We start from the raw sequence: 21,143 nt of genomic DNA on the forward strand, positions 1-21,143 counted from the left end.
CTGACATTCATGAGATGAATGTGGTACAATTTCCTAATCCCCAGAGCCTTGTAAAGTCTATGAAAGGAACACTTGGTGCTGCACAAACTATTGCACTCAGCCATTTGAGTGAGGACAAGCTTTTTTGTGAGCTCTTGGAGGGATTGACAACTTCCTTGACACAGCAGCCAATCTTCGACGCTATACCATTCAGATGAAGGTGGAAAGGGCTTAAAAAGACTTCACAGGATCGTACTGAACCTGTGGAAACTGTGCAAAGAGTCTAATAGATTTAGCACTGTGTCGTGAAGGCCCTGTGTGTCTGTTCTGACCACTGTTGTAGCTGCAACATCACCTCTAAGCTCAGTTCACATTTACATGACGGAAGTGCAGAAATCAAACTACCATAAAAACAAAAATTTGCAATTAAAACTTAAAAATTGACAAATACATCTGCTTTAAGGACAACGCACCTACAAATTTGCTCAAACCCGCATTGGATACGTTCATTGTCTTCATGAAAAAAATCAATAGAAATCCGATGACCTAGTTTTATGCAGGAATACATCTGCAAACAGTAAAAGTCAAACTAACTATGTTTTACCTGCTGGAAAACCTGAAATTAACATAATCTTCCATTCAAATAATTATTTTTTTTCTCTCCAGTTAGCTCTCAATTCCTCTTCTACAAACAGCAGAACGCCTGCAGGCTTGTGATGGTTTAATTTTCTCATATTCTTTCCCCAGAATCATTCCAGTACGATAATAGAGACCCACGTTGATGACAATGGCTGTGCAGGTGGAAATGGGGCTGCAGCAGAGGGTGAAAGTGTGTTTGTTATGCTGCCCTCTGCAGGTCTCCCATGGGGGAGTTGCAGAGCTGTGAAAGCAGGCCTCCTCCAGCCTCCGTGGAAGGACTGCAGTGACACTCAAACTCCCTCTCAAGTAGCCTGCAGCACAGATTAAAGATGTATGTTTAGGGCAGATCAAATAGACTACAGAGTCTATAGAGACAAAACAACATATTAAAAATAAGTTTTTCAGAAAACAATGCATACCCACGGCTTTGTCTGAGCCTGGAGTGCTGATAGTGTTTATCAAAAGAAAAAGTTAGAGCTCCTGCTTGTGCATTTTAAGGACAGTGATGTTCTGAGGGGCACATCCACATGACAGAAGCTGTAAGCCAGCAGTTGGTGCAAGAGTCTCTTCGTGCAAATGAACAATAGAAATGTGCAGCCACTACAAAATTACAATCAGACCTACTGGAGACACATGGCCGAAATGGCCGAAATGGCTCTTGGACTTTAAGGTGTCATGTGCAGTTTTAAAAAAGTCACATGAGAGCAAGAGGAACACAATACAGTAAAAGCTAAGTGAACACAGGCAGGGAAGTGTGTATTATGTACCACTCAGTGCTGATGAAAGTGCCTGCAAGTCCTTAAGGGTTTGGCAGTAAACACTACAAACATACAATCCCCAGAGAACACCATCACCTCCCTCTTCCCTATATTCCTCCTCCTTCTCTCTCTCTGACAAAGTGCTCTCTGAGAGGGAGACCACACTGAAGGAGGAAACGCAGCGTTTCCCTAAAAAAAGCCAAACCAGACACCAGCAATCCACGAATAGATGCAATGCTTCTGCTTACTTGGGCTTTATCAAGTGTAGTCAGCACTGAGGAAAGTCACAGCTGAAAGTGTGAAGTGGACACCCAACCCGCCGCATGACACGGTGATATCCAATCAGCAAATGCCATTTTTGACACATCAGCAGCATCCTGGGAGGTCTGTGTAGATTCAAGTGTCCACAGTCTTGCCCAATGGGCTCTGGGCCCGGTCACACACACATCCCAAACACGCACACACAAACAGGCATATTGGATGGCTTGGATGGAGCACTACTTCCTGTGAGAAGCGGGGATGAAAGGTCACACAATGGTGTCAAATTAGACGTCGGTTCGGGGATCGCAGAGAGCGGTCAGACACATTAGAGGGACATGTTTTCCCATCGCCTCATTTGAGGTGTTCTTGTGAGCCTCGTGAAAATCCTCGCCCCTCCCAACACTTACAATGCCTCAGGCACTTAGAGAAAGAGGTGTGAGCGAGAAAGCTGTGTGTGTTTGTACGAAGGAGAGGATTTCACAAATGCCTTCATAGTTTAAACGGCTGCGCTGTCACTGGAGCACAGCATGAATAATTCAGCGAGACTGCTCCTTCAAACATACAAATAGAACAGGATTACACCCACACAAAACAAACGGCAAACACCCCAATCAAAACAACAGAATTAATTAGGTAATTAGAGAGACAAAATAAATGAGAAATAATGATAAACTCTTCTGAGACCACAGCCACAGCTCAGCTGCAGTACGCCAGTATGCAGATTTCAGAGTTCAGAATACATTACCAGATTATTTGGATTGAATGACACCCATCTTTTAAGAGGATGAGATTCAAATCCATTTTGGAGAATGGCGTCGAAAAGAAAACTCAAAGGTGCATTTGCAAGTCAGCCTTGCACAAGTTCATTCAAAACCAGACAGTTGCTAGTTGTGAATATTCAAAGCCTATATTTGAATTTCATCAGCAGAGAACATTATCAAAGATCTTAGTACCTGTGTAAAACTTAAAGAATTACAATATTACATATTAGATTTGTCTTGGGCAATGAAGACCTTGACCTGGTAAAGCCCACTACATCAAAGAATTGATAGAAAGTTCAAATGTTTTGGAATTGAGATGGTTTTAAACCTTTTTACGAAATCCACAAAAAATGTTAGCATTAACATTTTTGTGATGAGATATACCCTACACTCAATTGCCACTTTTTTGTGTACACCATGCTAGTACCAGGTTGGACCCCTTTTTGCCTCCAGAACTGTTTCAATGATTGGTGGCATTGATTCAACAAACATTCCTCAGAGAGTTTGGTCCATATTGACATGATGACATCACACAGTTGCTGTGGATTTGTCGGCTGCTCATCCATGATGTAAATCTCCCGTTCCACCACATCCCAAAGGTGATCTACTGGGTTGAGATCTGGTCACTATAAAGGCCCATTTGAGTCCAAGGAACTTGTTTTTGTGAAACAGTTTTTACATGAATTACAAAGAGTAGACTAAGAATTTGTGAAGTAGGTTGTATAATTTCTAGATTTCTGATTGGGAAAAAAAAGAAAAATGACATGAATGACACATGCTGCAATCATCCCTGATGTTCTTTAATGATAAACTTCTGATCACTTCAGGTGAAAGAGACACCTCCACCTATTCCATGGACCTCTATGCAAACCCTATATATGGCACTTAGCTACACTATTATTAAAATATTTTTGTTGAATATTTTTCCCATTCCTTTGTTTTAACTTTTGTGCAGTTTACGGAAAGCAGTCTGAGATGATTCCAGCTTTCTGATATGCCATCTTATCCTCCTTTAAATAGTCATCAGAAAATGGTACACTGTGGTCATAAAGGGAAGGACATGGTCAGCAACGACACTCAGGTAGGCTGTGTTAGCTAAATTGGTTCTAAGGGGCCCAAAGTGTATCAATAAAATGTCCCCTACACCATTACATCACCACCACCAGCCTGAACCGTTGATACAAGGCAGGATAGATTCATGCTTTCATGTTGTTGCTGCAAAATTATGACCCTACCATCCGAATGTCACAGCAGAAATGGAGACTCATCAGACCAGACAACATTTTTCCAATCTTCTATTGTCCAGTTTTGGTGAGTCTGTGTGAATTGTAGCCTCAGTTTCCTGTTCCAGAAATGGAACCCGGTGTGGTCTTCTTCTGCTGATGTAGTCCATCTGCTTCAAGGTTGGACATGTTGTGCATTCAGAGATAATCTTCTGCAGACCTCGGTTGTCACCAGTGTTTTTTTGAGTTACTGTAGCCTTTCTATCAGCTGGAACCAGTCTGTATCAAAAAGAAATTTCCGCCCACAGAACTGTCGCTCACTGAATCTTTTCTCTTTTTCAGATCCTTCTCTGTAAACCCTAGAGATGCTTTTCGGTGAAGAGAAAGCCACTGCCTCAAATATAATATACACATTTTTTAACAAGGTATAACTGTATTAAGGAGAATTAATTATCAACAAATTCTGCATCATTACAAAACAGTAATTTAAAAAAATGAATATCAATGGATAAGTTACTCTCATCATGTATTCTTTTTGAGATTTCATGGACGCAGCCATTTTGAAATGGTGAGGAAAAGTGGAATGATAACCCACTACAGGAGAGAAAACAGGTACCAAGTTATATACAATGGGTTTTTAGGTCAAATTTAGATCACACTAATGAGATTGAGGTCTAAAAAATGGGTATATTAAATATATTATAACTTTTTAAACGGCTAACCATCAAATTTTCCTTTTTTTGTGTGATTAAATGAAATCCTTGTCAGGTCAACTCTAACTAAGAACTGTCAAAAACAAGCCATCCAGAAAGGATGAACTCTCTAAAAGGATAAACTCTCTAGCTTTAGCAATTAACGTCGCTGCATGTGAAGTGCAGGTTAAGCCCAGCTTGTAGACAAACAAGAGATATCGGTTTCCAACAATATTTAAATCATACTTCCAAACTGCAGCCCTTGAACGCCAGTTTGCAGCAGGATGAGGAGGTCAAGGTGTAATGACGGGTTCTCTGGGATTTATTGAAAGTGATGACTGCTGTGAAGTGGGAATTGCTCACCACGAATTCATGAATTTGAAAGAGATTATTTGAGCATAGATCAGATCAGCACTGATACAATATCTCAAGGGCAAAAAAAAATACTAAACAACACCAGTCAGAAAAAAAGAAAAATCCTTTTCAACATCATGAAAAGCTCTTTTGCCAATAGAACAAATTAGTTCTATAAATCTGATAATGCTTCTGCCTAAACCAGTTTCATCAGCAGTGTCAGAGTAAGAAAGGTACCATGTGAGATATACTGTGCTGGGTAATCTCCCTTCTTGTGCAGAAGCAGCTTAATGGATGAGTGAGTGGATGGATCAATAAGAAATAGAAAAAATAAGTCTTGGTGTGGAGCAAATCAGCAGGGGTTATGATATGACGAGCTTTTAACCTCAGTTGTGCCTTAAAATGAGTACAAACATGCAGCTGAACTGCTTCTAAACTGCTGGGACTAACTACATTATCCACTGCTGAATACAAACCCCTGAAGACAACAATAAAGGCTCAACAAGACAGGCTAAGACATGGGAGTCCTTTCAAAAGACTGCCGAAACCGATCCCCTGTGTTGAAGCGTGGAGAAGGAAAAAAAAAAACATCACTAATAAATGAAGATGAGACGCAGAGAAAAAGGGGGGAAATCTGGGACAGAAAGGATGAGCAGCTTTGGTTAGAAGTCAAATGGAATTTGGAATGAGGAGCTGCTGCTGTCCTGCAGGGGCAGGGCGGCTGTTTTTCTCCAGCAGCACATCCCCATCTATGCCAGCACTCATTTACTGATCTCATTAATATCCCCGCTCTGAGGAGGGGAGAGACAGTAGCGGTGAAACAGCCCCCCCCCACACACACACCACTACCCCGCATTCTCCATGTGCCTGTTCCACTGGGTCCCCCTCCCTCGCATCTCATCTCCGCCTCTCTGTAGTTCAGTAATTGGGCTCAGCTCATTGTTATTCAAAACCCTGTAGAACCAATTAGCTGCAGACCTCCTGACCCTGGCTTGCTATGTAATGGTACAAGCTAAAGACGCTAAGTGAGGAAGCCAAGAGCAAAGGTTTTAAATTCCTTTAGTTCCTGATTAATAATCCTGTCAGGGCGATCAGAGACATTAAAGAGAAAGTCTGGTTCGGCTCTTGCTTTTATGGTGTCTCCTTCATTTCTAGGCTGTCCATTAAAGCTTAATGATGCCAGGGGTCGCTCTTTCTGTCTCTCTTCTGCCTTGTCAGATAAATGTACAGTTAACAGGATAATGAGGAATCTTGATTTTCCAGCAATCTGGGACAGAGCCAGCTTGTGGCCCCCAGGGGCAGAGGAAGGGCAGCAAAAAAAGGATGAGGACAGAGCAGCCAGGACACGAGAGAATGTGGTGGTGTGGATGGTGGACGAGATGTCCAGCTTTCCCCCTGAGGGAGGGAGATGAAAGCACCAGAGCAGACAGAACCTGGGGTGGAAAGCAGAGATGAGAGGGATGCAGATAACACCCTCATGCAACATAGATGAGGAGACAGAAGGTAAAGGAAGGGAATTGAGGAAAGGCTGCAAAGACAGCCTGCTGCTACAAGTGATTTGCTTAGCAGGGAAACAGGACTGCAGCTGTGTCAGTGCAACATCAGTTTGCTACAGAGGAAGCAATAAAAAGACTCAGATTGTTTATTTATACCTCTTTCAGTGAGCTTACAACATGATGGAAAGTTTCCCATATGTCGCTACATTCCAGGCTCATATTCCTATTCACAATGCATTCCAATTTTAATATTTGGAATCTAAAAAAACTGTAGCATATTTTGCAGGGTGTTATTTTTCAGCTGCTTCCTGATTTTTTGGAGGCGAGTCACCCAGAAAAACAATTCACATGGGGATTTGACATGGAGCCTGACACCTGCCGCCCTCTCTGACACAAAAGAGCCGTGACCATAACCACAAGCAAACCTGCAACCTGCTGTCTACAAAAAATGTTGTTCTGCTCTACAACCCATGTTAGTTTTTAAAACACATGGTTAAAAAAATAAAGGATATTTTTTAAGCAAAACAGAAGTTCGACTTGAATCATCTTTTGATCTAGATTTTCCAGTTGTCTTTTAATTGTGATGATGCCATTTTAGCCTAAATCAAAAACCTGTGACATGTTCTGTTTTTTGGTTGGTGCTGCAGCGATCCCCAAATGTGCTGTGGGATGCCCAAAGTAGAGCTGCTATCTGGGGAGAAGCTGACATACCAGCAGACCCTGCAGAATGCAGCTGGTCTGTATTTTATGGTTTGCAAAGCATCGTATGTCTTGTCCTAAAAGAAAGATAAAACCTATGATATTAATCCTTCTGAGAAGTTCTGTTTTTTTTTTAACTAAATACCTTACATAAAAAGTGGGTTGAGTGTTGATCTGGAGCAAACAACTCCATCTAAGCATACCGAGACGTACAACCGGTACTTCCAAAGTAGACCTTAAAAGGCCTCAACTTGTTTGTCTATTTATGATTTTTGAGCTCACACCTGTTTTCTGAGATCGGTGTTTGCATTCTTGTTTCTAAAGAGCTCGTTTGGGTTCAGTTTTTCTGTCTTGGTTGAAGTTTCTAGAAGAATTGCAGTGGTGTAAACACCAGCTTCTTCCAGTCTTCAGATGGTGACACTGACACATCTGCTGTGGTAACAATAAATCCTTTTAATACAAACTCTGTAAAGCTCTTTGGTGCCTAAATATTTATGGTTACTTGAGATTCCCTCAAGAGTTGTCTTCTGCCAGAGTATCAACAGCATTAAGTCAAGAGGAGCGACTCCTGGCATTTTATCTGTGAGCTATAAGGTAAGGAGCCAGATGGTCTGGCCTTCTCTGCTGGAGGTCAAACACAAAGCGAGGAAGGGTCTAGCAGCTTCTCCTTCCATGACTCCATGTCCATGATCTCCTCCTTTATCTCTGTTAATTTATTATCTAAAGTCGCCCCCTGCATGGTGTCCCTCAGAGCTCAGCACAAGGTTCAATCCTATTTATTTTGTAAATAAACTCTCTTGGAAAAATTGTATAGTTTTAAAAATCAGTCCTACCATTTATGACCTGATGACCTCCAATTGCACTGCTCTTTTAGTGATTCTGAGTTTTGATAAATTAGCTGAATTATTGCTTTGCCTCTCACATATAACAGACTGGCTAACTAAAGAAAACATAAACCCTAATTATTGTCCTTGAACATAAAATGATCTGTATCAAACATCACTCAGGTTCTCCTCCTGCGAAACCTACAATTAAAATCCTGTAGTGTTTGACCAGTCTTGTATGGCATTCAAAACGTTTGGTCTGATACTGTTTGTATCACTTGAGAAATATTTAAGCACAAAGAGGTCATGGAGACAGATGGAAGCATAAAAACATGGTCAGAATGTGTCATTGCAGTTCATGCCTTCATAATAATAATAATAATAATAAAAATTGATGACAATAATAATAAGAAGAAATAGAGGTATGCTGGTGGGGAATCTTGTAGGTGGATGCCTTCCTGAGTTGTGTAACCGCAGTGTTGCTGTCAGCTCCTAAACGCAGTGGCTCCTTGAAACGAGTGTCTCTAAAAAAGCAGAGGCAGGCGTGATGAGTCCTCAAGCATCCTCCCAATGCTGTGATTACTGACGTTTACCCTCTTTAATATGTGTAATTCCCATTTTCTCTGATTCAAGAGTAAGGGCCCTCAGGGGGACTTCACTAAGTGGCAGTCTGCCAAAGCTCTCCTGTTGGAAAGGCTTTAAGTCACTTCTCTCCCTCAGCAGTTAGATGCAGCGTGACATTTTCAAGTTCTCTCATCTACCTTTATTACTGTTATTTTGAATGCTGGTGCGCTGATGATAGCTTGAATATTTCGTTTTTACTGTTGCGAGCTGCACACGCAGGTGTGAAGCATATTTGGGTCATGACTACACACCTATAAAAGGTGTGGAAAAATAGCAACGTGTTGTTTCGAGAGCAACGGCTGTTACAAATTGCTGCTTTTTTTCCCCCTCTTAAATGCGCAGTAGAGCTCACATAATGACCACTGCTGTGGTCACAATACCTGACCACAGAAGGTGCTAAAACATGTGTTTCGCTTCAGGTCAGAAATGGACTATAGTGCCAGTCTTTATTATTTTTCAAATGTGGGGACTGTAAATTGTAAATCCAAAATGTAAAAATTACTATTTCAGAACTATTATGCAATACAGTTATTTTTCCACTGCTTTGACATTTTATTTATCATTTTTTCAGACTATAAGTTGCTCTAGAGTTGCCGCAGCCAAAAAAAAGCATAACAAAGAAGAAAAAATCATATATATAATTAGCATCCCCGGCCAAACGATGCATGAAACTGCCACTTATACTCCAAACAAATATAGTACTCATACATGTTAAATCAGTACACCTGTCAAATTTTTATCAAAGAATTTCATATTGCCGACCCTGAAAATAATATTTCCCAAATCAAGTTTAAACTGTTGCTTTAAAACAAGCAAATAAATAAGTTGTAGTTTTCCAAAAGACATTACAAGCAATACAGACCTTTTACTTCAACTTTCTTTTAGCTTTAGTCAAAAAAAAAAAGGCGAAAAGTCGATGATTTGTTAATATACTGTTAATTTCTGTTGTTTCCTGGTTTGAGGCCCTCTCCATCTCTATCAGCAGGAACAAATTTGAGAGGTACATGTATGGTTTCATCTCTTGGAAACAGAGTTTGCTGTAGGCCCAGTATAGAAGCCTCTCTTTTGGAGAACACTTACTTGATGACAGACCCAACAAGAATGTTCCCCTGACCGCCGTATGAAATGTAGCACCAGAGTTCCCCTATTAAGGAGAGAAATAATTTCCACCAAAGTGGTTGGTGGTGCTGACAGCTCAGATTAATGCTCTCTGTAAAACAGCCAAAATAACAACTGCTCCTGCACGCATAGTGAAAACCAGTACGTTTGGCTGAGGGAAGCCTGCCAGCTCTACAAATTCATGCATATTTGGGGCTGCGAACATCTGCCAGTACAAATAATTTATGCTGTTCTCTCAGCTAAGGGGCGATGAATCCCCTCTGAAAAGTTTTCTTCAACTTCTAAAGTCAGAACACACTCCCCCCTTTCTTCATGTTGCAGACACGCGCTTCAGCCACAGACCAGGTTGAATGAAGAGTGTCCCGAAGCGTGCAGGAAGTCCCAGGCGCACCTTTAGTCAAACTAGCAGCTGACTGTTTTCAGTTAGGGGCCTGAGGGTTGCAGTGCTAAGGCAGAGGCATCCTCAGCCTGGTTGTGTGAATGGCAACCCTACCTGGGGAGGGAATCGCAGTGACAGGCTGCTTCTATCTGTATATCTGTATGCATGCAGCCCTCCCGAGAGCCTTCAGATGCATTTCTCCACTGGAGCGATAAATTTCTCATGGTATCATGGAGGAGGATCAAAACATCTGAGCGACTCATTCTATGGTGCATCCAACAGCTTTGTTGTTGTGTTCCAACACAACGGTGTCAGGTGATTAAACATCCAGCGAGAGCAGTTTTTTTTTTTTTTTTTTACATTCAAAACGCAACCATCAACAGCAGATGGTGCATAAATCATTAACAGATTCTCCGCCACTTCTGTATGATATTCACCACAAAAAATTCTAGGCTAATTCTGATCAACTGTGCAGCGCTTGCTGATGATAGACTATTTGTGAAGATCCAGGACACCTAACATTTCCCTATGAATGTGTAATAATACACCCCATTCTGCCTCTACAGTCATCAAACCAAGATAGATGCACAGAAAGCTAACACTCTGTGTATTAACTTGATGACTTGAAAATAATGTTTGTTATTCTGCACCTAACAAATAATTATAACTTTAAAATAGCACTAGAAGCACAAAGGAAATCTGTCATTTGTTAAATTTAGACTCAGCAACTCCAGCAAAGGTGTGTGTCAAATTTGTGCCGTATGATAGTGTCAGACTTTCTCCTCTCCTCCTCATTACATCTCTCATCTTCACACGTTCCTTTCCAGTCTAAATTGGTCTCTACTCTCCAACAGCAGACTGGCAGGAGGTCAGCATCAGGTCAATCCTTAGCAGCCCCAGAAGGCAGCAGCTGTCAACAAGCCACATGGATAGTTTGAGCTCTGAGGGCAGAGCTGTGGCATGTCGAGGTCAGAAGGAATCACTCAGCCCGGAACGGACTGGCAGCACAATCGGAGGAGATGTAACTGTCATGGTTGGAGCCTCCTAATGAGATATTACTGTTACAATCCTGCAAACCTGAAGCAAGCCACTGCCTTCCTGCTTGGAAAAACAAGATTCCACTCAATAGTCTGCCCATGAAGCAGCTTTCTTTTTTTTTAATTGTTGCTATTGAAGCTCAATTGAAGCTCAGAGCCTGTAAAAACTCTGTCATGAGATGCAATGTTTCTCAAAAACCTCTGTTGACATTAATTTTCCTGCTGTTGCTGGAGTAATTTCATTTATGAGTCCAATCGTGATCAATTAGTGAAGCACCAGGTCAGATGTCATAAACATTAACTACCAAAGTTAGAAATCCATGAGTCTTTAAAAAATATATGCAAGTCAATTCAAAAGTTGATTTGAAACTAGATTTTCTCCAACAACTTCAACCATTTGCATCTATGATTCTTCAGAAAGCGATGATGAGTATTTTTTCATTTTTATTTTCTTAAACTGTTCTCCTTCTGTTTGACCACGTCAAACTATTCATCCAGATGAAAATGCTACAATGGTTGAAAATACATATTTTGTGAGTTTCTTCAGGAAACCTAAGATGGTTCACGATTGTTTGTATTATTATCTGTATTCTGTTGTTTACTGCAGAGAATTCACAGGATTTTAAAATAGTAAAATATTAACTTGTGACATTCTGGCAATACCAGAAAATCTACATATCAATAATAAATTACAGAGGTTTATGTGCAGTTTAATCAGGTAATCCTCTTAGTTGAAATGTTGCATTACTTTATAACAGAGATGAACTGTTTCACTTTAATATACGAGAATACAAAGAAAAACTTTTTTTATCAAAATAGGACTTTTCTGTTGCAGACTGGCAACCTGTCCCGGGTTGAGATTAGTAGCTAGGACAGCCAGTGACTCCGTAACCCCAAGAGGGATGTATTGGGTTAGGAAAATGAATGGATGGATGTTTTTCTTTAAGTGCTTTAAAATTTGTATTGAAAACTGCAAAAAATACACAATTTTTAGCACCTGGACATCTGGAAATTAGCACTAAACATTACATTAATATTGCAAACTGTAGCTGTGAAACATGCATGTTCTTAATGGAAAAGAATAAAACGTTTTAAAAGCTACCTATTTTTTCTGGAATCAAACAGTTTTTACATGAAGTACAAAGAGTAAACTAAGAATTTGTGTTAAGTAGGTTGTATAATTTCTAGATTTCTGATTGGGGAAAAAAAGAAAAATGACATGAATGACACATGCTGCTATCATCCCTGATGTTCTTTAATGATAAACCTCTGATCACTTCAGTTGAAAGAGACACCTCCACCTATTCCATGGACCTCTATGCAAACCCTATATATGGCACTTAGCTACACTATTATTAAAATACTTTTGTTGCATATATTTCCCATTCCTTTGTTTTAACTTTTGTGCAGTTTAAAATGGCAAATCATCTGACAAATGATTCAGTTTTGACCTAATTCTAAGCCTAGTCTGCCCTCTGCAGGCGGCACAGGAAGATAGGAATTTAAGTGTTTTATTTACTTTAAAAAAGGGTTTTATTGTCCAAATAAATTTGCATTAGCAGACACAGTGCATATTATGATGTAGTTTGTATTAATATTGTATTTAATATTTCAAACATTCTTGCATTTTGGTTTACAGCAATGAGGGTTCTCTTTTTTAAAGAGAAGCAACCATTTAGTAAAAAGACCTCAGTCTTTATGTTCAAAGTAATGAAAGTTAAATGACACCAGCATCCTGTGTGAGTGGGCGTTTTTTTCAATCTTTTTTTTTTTTTTAATGGCTTATCAGAAAATCCAAATTAACATTGGGACAAATCTACAGTGAAGAGGAGCAATCGTACCCAGACACTCAGGCTTGGATCAAAGCAGCATGGAGACTCAGGGGAGTAGCAGATGAAAGAGGAGCACATTAAGCTGTTTACTGTGGCGACATGAAAAAGGTATTTTAGCTCAGTATTCCGCCTAATGAAGGAGGAAGACAGAGGGTTATCTTTTTAGATATTCAGAGCTGCCAGTTCACAGCGATTTAGATATCCCTGCTCGACATCAAAAGAAGCCTCCGTTTTCTGCAAAGGTGATGTGTGAAATGGTGAAGTCCCTGTAGATTAAATTAGCATTTAACTATGGCTCATTTGATCCTAGCTGCTAAACAGTGTTAGATGAGTTTTTGCACTTTTGCAGCTCTTTTACTTTCATGTTGTTGACAGAGGGCTGCTTTTGTCTCACAAAATTTGGTCAGAATTTCTTTGGTTTCACTGTGAAACATGAAACTATCACAAATAAAACTATGACCATCTGTGTCATCCAGGACAGCACTCCTCTTGCCTCTATTCCATTGTGCATCTTATTCATTTGTGGTATGTTTTAGTGTCTACTTTAAATTGAGGGTGTAAGTAAAGAAAATAAAGCCCACACACGTTCTGAAGTCTCCACAGCTTCATACGGCCCCGCAGAGCTGAGATCATGAGCATAAAACCACTGCCACGCCACATTGAAAACAGATGGATCACATCGTCCTTTTCTGCTATTTAGCCAATTCACTGTTATTGGAAAGAACCTTAGTAAGAATCACCAAATCTGGCGGCCTGTCAGGAAAACAAATGGACACAGATGTAGTTTTCCACTTTACAGGCTGTTTATGTCTCGCAAATTCCTTCTCCAGGAGAGCGGAAGAGGTGCTTTCATGTTTTAGAGGCTCAGAGTGACCGCAACCTTTTGTGGAAAAGGCACTTTTCCAATACTAATGACATACAGTCACACAAGGCTTTGGCAGCTGTGTGCTACCGAGGCTGCATGCCCATTGTGTAATTAGTCTACCACTAAGTTTTCGTCTGGGGAAACATTCACAACCACATTAAACACTTGACAGTCTTTCGCCTCAAAGAGCTTAAGCAGATGGATCCTTTCTGCAGGAGTAATACACAGAAATAAATGCTATCAACCACAAATGATACCAATACCACTGTCTTACAATAGAGCAAACGTTGGTGTCTGCAAAATTATCTAATTATCTGGGATATTTATAGTCTTAGTGGTTAAAAAGTCATTTTTTGTTAACATTTATAACATTTTTATGCTTTTTTTTTGATTCTGACAACTTTATTTTTTGCTTATGTGGGAGGGAAATCATTTTGGAGAATAAATCAGAGAGATTAACAATTTTAGATGAGAAGCCCAAAAAATGACTACAATTTTAAGTCCACCTCAAATGGAACTAATCATTTTGGCATCGTCTCTGCCATCTAGTGGTCATTAGCTATAGCTGCATCTACAGTTGTTGACAATAAAAACAGGAGAAACTAACTTGGAATACTTGACATACAAAGAAGTAAAAATCTCTGTTTTGTGAACCTTTATATTAGGCTTAGGCTTTTGGATAAACTGTTAAATTATATGATATCGTAGTGGAAAGTGTAGATGCTTGTATAAATCAAACATTTTGAAAAGTATTGAAAAGCATCCTAAATTCTTAACAGCAGGAATTCTGATGGTCCTTTATTTACTGCTGACATGTGCAGGTTTCATAGCCCATTTTCACCTGGATTCATGGTGTGATTGACTAAAATTCATACCTTCAGGACCTGACCAGGACTAGCTCTTTCAGCTCAGACAATAAGCAAATGTTAATAGGTCTCAAAAGCTGCTTTTTTGCTTATTTAAGCGGAACAATGTCAGTCTCTTCAGAACAACTTCAATATACAATGCAAAAATAAAAAATGAGTTAATCTTAATAAGAAAATCGCTAGAAAGTAGTAACATGATCTGTCCATACAGAAAGTAATTTTACTTAACAAGAACTCTTATAATATCGATGTAAAAAGCAAATTGTCAGATAGAATTACTTTAAAGGGAATGTTTTACAGCCTAACAAGAAGTTTTGTCTTTTTTTTGCTAGTTCTAAGCAAGTTGTCTGCATTTTTTTAATTGTTATACTTAATTGTAATTCATTTTGATTACAGTGACAAAAACTAGTGTAACATGATTCATTTTAAAACAAAATGTAAGCAAAATTAGACTATCATCCTAGTACAAGTTGGCCCATTTAAATAAATCCTCATAAAATCTAAAACTAGCACTTTTTAAATTTCAATAAATTCCAGTCTAACTTTATTGAACTTTAAAATAACATCCTTTAAAATTAATCAGCAATCAATCATTGTGAAATTTGAAGGTTTTTTTTATCTCAAGACTTTGGAGCAAAAGGATCTAGACTCATTTTAATATTAATTTCCTTATTTCTAGATCACTTCATAACACAAAAAATCTTGACTGTGCTGATTTTGAGAAAAGCTTGGAAAAGTGTAGAGCAAAGAATTAAAATTTCAAATTTAGCTCATATAAACTAAATGATTACTAATTAGGTACCCCCTTACTTTTGAAAACGGCTATTATTTTATTTCTCTTCAGCCAGAGAGCGACTATGGAGGGGTAAAACAGCCACATGTGGCTCCAGAGCCTCAGGTTGCAAACCCCTGATCTAGAGAACGGTTTTCTGCTGATTAGTTCCGGATGTCGAACTGCCTTGACGTATGGTTTTGTTGTCCAGGCTACATAAATCTGTGCAAAGGTTTGGTACTGACCTTAGGTGGTCTACATCTAATCTGGCAGCCTAAATATCACCCATTCTGTATATATATTTTTTCCTTTTGTCACAACTCCACTGTCCAGCAAGGTTCCACGGGGCTTGATTTTGGGGCTGCCCCCCCCTCTATGCTTCCTTCTCTTAATTACTTTCTGAGAAAACAGTTTTTCTTCACTGCTGTGCTGATGACAGTCAGATTTATATCTACCCCCTTCTGGTTAAATTAAAAATAGTCCATGTGTAAAGCTTCCTTGCATTCTTTATATAACATCTCTAAAAATCCAACATTGCTGAGGCTTCTATTTCAGGATGATTTTATCTTTTTTTTGCTTTAACTCATCTGAATTTAATGAAGTTGTTTTTTTTTTAGATGTATTTGTTTGCAGCTGTGCACCACTTTGTTTCAGCAGCATCTGTGTTATAGTGCTTTAAGAAAGACCTCAATACTCTCATTTAAGACTGACTTCATCCCAAAAGGGAAAAGAACCACATTTCAAGTCTGGTTCCTCTCTTTGGCAGAGCAGAACGTTTGCAGGAAAACCTGCCGAAACCATCAGTCCCATTTAAGCTCACCTCATTAGCATTGGCTATATCATTCAGATGTCTTCCTCATCTATCACATAACGGCGGCCTTAAAAGGTTTCCTTGGTCACTTGGGTCACATGGAAGCCCCTGAAGACCGACTGAAGCCTCAAACGTGGCAGTAAAGGCAAGCGGATCGCTGAGTGTTCGCTCAGGTGTTTCCATGAACAGATCTGGCTGTCAGCATTTCTGATGGACTCTTATAAGCCATCAGAGAGCTATAGGGGACAGATTTCCAGTGAAATACATCTACCGTTTTCTTTTTTAAAGCTGGGGGAATTTGGATTTATAAGAGCTTAAAAAGTTCCAGATTGTTCTTGTAAAAAGAATTGCTGACATTAAACAGAAAAGGCCCCAAATCAGCCTGAAACAAAGAGTAATTTCCTCTTTTTCTTTTAAGACATTTGCAGCAAAGGTGGAAAAATAGTGGAAGGAGGATGACCACTCTGGTCTGCACTCACAATATATTTTTGACCCAAAAAGACAGAATTCAACTACACTCAACTTTTTCCCATTAAAAAGATATTCCTGATTCAAATAGAGCAGGAAAATATTGTTTTTATTAAATGAAAGTAAACTGAGTCTGTTTTTTTAAAACAAAAGATAAGCCATTGAATAGCTTGAAAAAAGCTGGTGATTTTAACAGGTTGAAGGCTATCAGTTTAATCCATATTTCCAGAACCTCTCACTGGGCTCATGGGGTTGCTGGAGCCTATCCCAGTCACTGATGGATGAAGGTTGAGTAAAGCCTGGACAGTTTGCCACTCCATCACAGGGCAAATGCAGAACCAGAAAACCACACACTCACATTTAAGCCTATAGGGACTATTTAGTCACCAATTGACCTATGAAGCATGTTTTGGGAATGTAGAATGAATCCGCAGTGTCCGGATGTATCCCACTTATGCACAGGAAGGACACGCACACTCCACACAGATAGGACCCAGCTGGGATTCAAACCAGTCTTCTTGCTTAGAGGCAAGCGCTAACCACTCCACCACCATGCAGCCTGCTCAACCATACTTAAGGCTAAATTGGCTTTAAATTAGTTTAAAAACAGACTAAAGACTTAACCCTTGCTGGATAAATAAAACACTGAAATTATTTTAAAAGTATTTCAAAATAGATCAGATCAAAATTCTCTGAGAGATATACAAGTGTGAAAAAAGGCCACAAATGGAATATGGAAAACCACAGTTCATATTTCAGGCAAGTCCAAAGAAATGTTTAAGAAGTTTTAAATGATCTGTTAAATATTTACTGCAGCACAAAAATGTTTTATTGAAAAAGTAAATTAGTCTGCGAGCAAATATTAAGACGTAGCTCTATTAACTTTAATTCTCGTGTTTTACAAGCATCCAATTTAGCAGTTTATTTTTTTTAATCAAAAAAGGGGTTTTAACTTATTAAAATGGCAACCATAATATAATTTTTTGCAACTTAAGAAATTGATAGAACGCTTGAGAAACCAAAGATTTTCTCCAAAACTTTAAAAAAAAGAAACTCCTACAGACAAAACATTAAACTCACACGTCCAAAATGAATGCAGAACACAAAACAACAAAAAAGAAAAACCTTTTTATTACAAAATAATGACGCTTTCAAGAGCAACATGATGAAAGGACTCTTGGAGAAGATAACATTGAACAGAAATGTTTGTCAGGAAAAACTGAAATGTGCTGCATTCAAAAAGAAAACTAGAAATAAAAAGAGGGGGGAAAATGAGTTCTAGGACTCATTTTAACATCTTGCTCGGATTCTTCCCGATAACCAAAAAGGTCCAATCTGTCCCAAATTCTGTTTTTGGTGAACCGCAGTGTTTGAAAATGAGATTTCCAAAGTTCAACGGATGAAGGCTGGGGATCCGAGAAAAAAAAACAAAAAAACTCTACACGGCCTTTCTGTGATACTCAGGAGGGGCAACTTCATAATCGCTGGCATTAAAGAGTGAAGCAGAGTTCTTCACCAGATACCTGAAAGACAATTTCACACCATCATTTCAACCGTCATTTGCACTAGAAGACTAGAAAGAAAAAAAAAGAAGAAAAGCTCACTTCAGAAAGTCCTGTAGATAACTGAGCAGCAGAGAAAGGCTCTTCTCATCCAGTGGAGTGTAGGCTAGCATGGCTCCAATTCTCACTTTGAATATAGAAACAGAAAAAAAGAAACTAATAAACAATCAGAAATCTGATCCTTAAAAGGTCTTTCACGGATTTCACTTCTTTAATGTCAAACTAATATCAGAACATGAGGCATGAGACCACACTGTCAGTGAGGCTATGGTTGACAAAAACTGGACTAAAGTTTGGAAAACCGTGCTCATGATATGAAAGTGAGAACTTCATTTTTTCTGTAGCATCCTGTAAAGTTTTAACTGTTTAAATACCCAAAGAAGTTACTGGTATCATTGTGTTAGGCAACAGCCAACTGTGCTGCGTTACAAAGGAAACCTGGAATTTATGAATAAAAAAACACAAGTGATAGCATACCAAAGAGTCTGAGCAGGTGAGAAGCGCCGTAGATCTGAGACATGGGAGTGTCAGGGTGATTGGCCAGGATGTCTGCATACTGAGGTCTTTCAAATTTGTAGAGAAGCTGCGTTCCCAGCATAACATTGAAATATTCCCGGATACCCGCCACCACTTCATTTACAGCAAATTCCCTGAGCGTTCGGAAAGAGAAACGTGCGTCTACACAAAATCACAACACCAGTCTCCTTTTTATTTTGTAGCTGGTATAAAAGAAAAGGATCTTTTACTTGCTGTCGGAGTTTCCTCTTGATTTCTTGTAGTTTGCATAATCTTCCAGAACGCCATCAACATTCTTTTTGGCTGGTAGATGGACAAGCTGGAGACAAGAGTTCATATGGTTAAGGGCTTCAAGCATGGACACGCTTTTATTAAAGGGAAGGTAAAAACATAAAAAAAGAACATTTACTTGTTTTTGTCGCGTGATGAGGTCCCAGTCATCAACAAGCCAGGGTTTCAGCTCCTCTGGGATTTTTACTTTCACCTCCACTCGATTAATAAAAGTTTCCTCCTAAAAAAAAAAAAAAAATACTTGAGCGATTATTTTAGAGCAAAATTGTCTTTACAAATGAGGAATTTCATGAATACAACAGTGGAAGGTAGCAGGAACCAGGTTTCTAGTAGAATTCAACTACCGGTACATGAAAATGAGTAAATACTACAACAGATATATCCCAAAAGTGGAAAATGTCAACAGCGATTATAGCACCCAATTGACTAATTGGGTGGATTTTCTATTTAAATAAGGCTTGTTTGTGCAGCTAAAACACAGTTCTTATGAATCACCATTTCAGCTCCTTTAATATACATAATGTGATCCAGTGGTGTGCATAACTAAATTAACATGAACAAAAAAATTACAAAAACATGTTTACCCTGGAAGCTTTAAAATAGGATAAAACATTATTTTATTGCTGTGTAATGTAAAATACAGAATATTGATATCCCATGCTTTCCCACGATTACAACAAAAACCTACGCTCTCCACAGTGGGGTCAACACGCGCCCTCTTCTTTCGTGGAGGATGCGTTGGATCTCCTCCTGAACTCGTCCCCTCTCCTGCTCCAGGAGCTGCACAAAAACAAATGTGCTATTGAGGATAATATTTAACTCTTAATGCAAGCAGATCATATCAAAATACAAACCTTGGCTTTAAAAAAAAAAAAAAAAAAAAAAAAAGGATGATGCACTTACTTTTCTGTTTGTTCTTTTTGGTTTTTCTGTGGAATTTAAAAAAGAAAAATATATAGATAATTTCAAAAACGTTGAGTGACATCAAAGTGCACCACCAACACAAAGAACATTCACTCACACATCATTTTTCTGCGATGCAGCAGGTATTTTCTTATTCGGCACAGCACCCCTCATTCTTCCTTCTACATAATGGTCTCTAAATTTCCAAAAAAAAAACAATACTTGGTTAGGAAGTCAATTATGTCAAATCAGTGGATATTGAAGTTTTCACAGTGCAGGGTGAAAGTTCAGCATCAGGTAACTTACTGATTAGCCCTCTGAAGCTCTTTTTGTTTTTGAAGATTACTGTCCACATACTTCAGCACTCGGCTTTCAGGAACCCATTCGTCCCAGCTAGAAGAGCAGGATTTCAGTCACTGGAAGAAACTTCACTAAGCAGCAGGTAGTAAAAAACAAACAAACAAACAAAAAAACCTAAAACTTACTTTTTGTTCCAGCCACTGTAATGAATGAAGTATTTGATTTGTTTGTCCTTGATGTTTGTTTTAACACACTGCAAAAACAGGCACACTTCAATGTGATCAAAGTGAATCAAACACGTTGGAGGGTCGCATCGTCAAAGAGACAGGCTAACTCCGACAGCCTACCTTAGCTTCGTAGAGCAATGGCCCATGAAAACACAGCACTCTTTCACCTGAAGTAGGAGGGAAAACAAAAAGGAAGTTAGCTTTAGCTGCTTCGCTAACGTCTAGTGATTTAACGCGGTACTACTTGTAACGATTAAAAATATTTATGATGTAAATTAAGCAAATAAAGCGTTTAGTGATGAATCTAGACGCAGTTAAAGAGACATGCGCGGTAAGGTCAATTAGAAAACGACGGGCATAGCGGGAAATTAAAATATCAATACATTAAATTGACAACTTTTGTTCAAACTAATAATTTAGCGACAAATAACATCAATTATTCATTGATAACCACAAGATTTAACTGGATTAAAACATTAAACGCTTACAACAATAAATGCTAATCTAGCTAGCTCCGCGCCGACAGTGTTCTTTCCATAGCTGTGTTTATCCCTCCGTTAGCTTCAGAAACAAACACAGCCAGTTATCCGGACACTCGGACAATAGTTAAGAGGCTACCTTCTTGAAATTTAGGTTTCGGGTCCTGTTTTGGCGCCATTCACAGATTAAACTATAAAAATTTTGAAAAAATCGCCAGCTCCCATTACAGTTAGCAAAGGCGCATCTCACTACTAACGTCATGGTCTGCGCGATGACGCTTAAATTGTGCGACAAAAAAAGACAAGAAAGAAGACATCCCTGGAGTGCACAGCTCTTCGCAGGAAGACGGGCTGTTTGTGTATACTTGAAGTCAGTGGAAGAAGTAATTCGCCTTAAAAAAAGTTT

The 21,143-nt window shown here is 39.0% G+C and overlaps 1 protein-coding gene across 2 annotated transcripts; it reads right to left on the reverse strand.

Annotated features, from left to right (window-relative positions):
• Positions 1-17,572: 17,572 nt before the first annotated feature.
• Positions 17,573-21,096, reverse strand: morf4l1 (mortality factor 4 like 1). Of its 2 annotated transcripts, none has more exons than XM_023955779.2 (12): positions 20,877-21,096; positions 20,379-20,425; positions 20,217-20,284; positions 20,038-20,124; positions 19,850-19,927; positions 19,732-19,757; positions 19,517-19,608; positions 18,947-19,048; positions 18,768-18,856; positions 18,499-18,671; positions 18,064-18,148; positions 17,573-17,982 (listed from the first exon to the last, which is right to left on the reverse strand). In XM_023955779.2, the coding sequence occupies exons 1-12, from the start codon at positions 20,914-20,916 to the stop codon at positions 17,898-17,900; spliced, it is 972 nt and encodes a 323-aa protein (XP_023811547.1). In that variant the 5' UTR covers positions 20,917-21,096; the 3' UTR covers positions 17,573-17,897. The 2 variants fall into 2 exon arrangements, with proteins under 2 accessions (XP_023811547.1, XP_078805467.1); XM_078949341.1 differs by having other exon boundaries at positions 19,850-19,952; positions 20,877-20,991.
• Between the last annotated feature and the right edge of the window lie 47 nt (positions 21,097-21,143).

Source organism: Oryzias latipes, chromosome 6 (assembly GCF_053564925.1).
Source record: "Oryzias latipes strain Hd-rR chromosome 6, Olatipes_Hd-rR_3.1".
In the NCBI taxonomy this organism is placed as follows: domain Eukaryota; kingdom Metazoa; phylum Chordata; class Actinopteri; order Beloniformes; family Adrianichthyidae; genus Oryzias; species Oryzias latipes.

Coding starts and splice junctions, on each gene's coding strand:
- morf4l1 (XM_023955779.2), bottom strand. CDS start 20,916: ATGGCGCCAAAACAGGACCCGAAACCTAAATTTCAAGAAG. Junction 20,285..20,378: donor CATTGCTCTACGAAGCTAAG/GTAGGCTGTCGG, acceptor CTGTTTTTGCAG/TGTGTTAAAACAAACATCAA. Junction 18,672..18,767: donor AGAGGAAACTCCGACAGCAA/GTAAAAGATCCT, acceptor CCGAACGCTCAG/GGAATTTGCTGTAAATGAAG.